Genomic DNA, 1476 nt, shown 5'->3' with positions numbered 1-1476 from the left:
GTATTCTCTGCTTCTCGGATTTTCATGGGGGAAAATAAATCTTGAGGAAAATGAAGGCTTCCTACTTCATCCATCTCTTTATGACACATTTGCCACATTGTTCTATTTTAATTTTTTCTCTCACATAGTCCTGGGGATTGACCTCTACACCTTCAGCCTGTTTCCCCACCCTTCTGTAAGGATTTATTTATGCTTCTTTGTTTCCTTCTGGACTCTGAGCTTCTTGAGGGCAAGAGTGGGATGTATCTCTGTACCTCTAGCCCATAATAGTGGTCCTAGAGCAGGGTAGGTGTCCAATGACTGGCCTGCCTAGACCTGGGAGGAGGCTGCCTTGCTGACAAGCTTCCTCAGGGCAGCCTTCATGTCCTTGTTCCTGAGGCTGTAGATAAAGGGGTTCAGGGTAGGGATGACTACCCCACACATGAGTGCGGCTGCCTTGTCTTTCTGGGAGGAGTCGAGGGATGTGGGCTGTAAGTACACAGCGAAGATGGTCCCGTAGAATAACGACACCACCGTGAGATGCGAACTGCAGGTGGAGAAGGCTTTCCACTTGCCCTGCGCTGAAGGAATCCTGAGGACTGCTCGGAAAATACAGACATAAGACAGGAGGATGCAGGACAGTGGGCTGACACCCATGATGATGCCAAAAACAAAGATCACCAGCTCATTGGTGTGCGTGTCAGAGCAGGAGAGCTTCAGTAGGGGCATGAGGTCGCAGAAGAAGTGGGGGATTTCAGAGCCAGCACAGAAGGTCAGTTGAGCCATGAGGCAGGTGTGTACCATGGACTGGAGGTTGGTGAGCACCCATGGCCCCAGCACCAGCAGCACACACACACAGGGGCTCATGAGGACCGAGTAGCGCAGTGGGTGGACAATGGCCACAAAGCGGTCAATGGCCATCATGGCTAGAAGGAAGCTGTCCATGGTCCTAAAGAGGTGAAAGGCATACATTTGGGCAAGGCAGCCTGTGAAAGGGATAGCTTTTCTTTGGGTCCAGATGTTCACCAGCATCTTGGGGACAGTGGTGGAGGAGAAGAAGATGTCAACCAGGGACAGATTACAGAGGAAGAAATACATGGGGGTGTGCAGGTGGGAGTCTGTGATGATGGCCAGGATGATGAACAGGTTTCCAAGCACAGTGACCAGGTACATGGAGAGGAGCAGCCCAAAAAGCATGGGCTGTACCTCTGGATCCTCCGCGAGTCCCAGCAGGAGGAATTCTGAGACTGTTGTTTGGTTTTCTGGTTCCATGCGGGGGATCCTGTGTCTACTGGGAACAAAAAAAGGAAGGAAAAACCATAAAGCTAGGAGTTAGAGATGGGATTCTAGTCCCAGCTTCCTGTGAAGACCTATAGGCTCTCATTTAATCTTTGTTTAACAACATTTTATTTAAATTTATACAGTGTTTGAAGAAGTCAATGGTGTACTGCATTGCAAACAGATTGTTTTCTGTTGTTTGCTTCCTTTGTGTTTGTG

At 49.3% G+C, this 1476-nt stretch overlaps 1 protein-coding gene across 1 annotated transcript; it reads right to left on the bottom strand.

Annotated features, from left to right (window-relative positions):
* Positions 1 to 309: 309 nt before the first annotated feature.
* On the bottom strand, positions 310 to 1251 carry LOC101566678 (olfactory receptor 1I1). Its single transcript, XM_004632890.1, has one exon. The coding sequence runs from the start codon at positions 1249 to 1251 to the stop codon at positions 310 to 312; it is 942 nt and encodes a 313-aa protein (XP_004632947.1).
* Positions 1252 to 1476: the final 225 nt, after the last annotated feature.

The sequence above is a fragment of the Octodon degus genome, unplaced genomic scaffold, assembly GCF_000260255.1.
Source record: "Octodon degus isolate 3935 unplaced genomic scaffold, OctDeg1.0 scaffold00050, whole genome shotgun sequence".
NCBI classification, from domain to species: domain Eukaryota; kingdom Metazoa; phylum Chordata; class Mammalia; order Rodentia; family Octodontidae; genus Octodon; species Octodon degus.
The sequence above is the reverse complement of the archived record's forward strand: the minus strand, read 5'-3'. Positions and strand labels throughout refer to the sequence as shown.

Coding starts and splice junctions, on each gene's coding strand:
- LOC101566678 (XM_004632890.1), bottom strand. CDS start 1,251: ATGGAACCAGAAAACCAAACAACAGTCTCAGAATTCCTCCTGCTGGGA.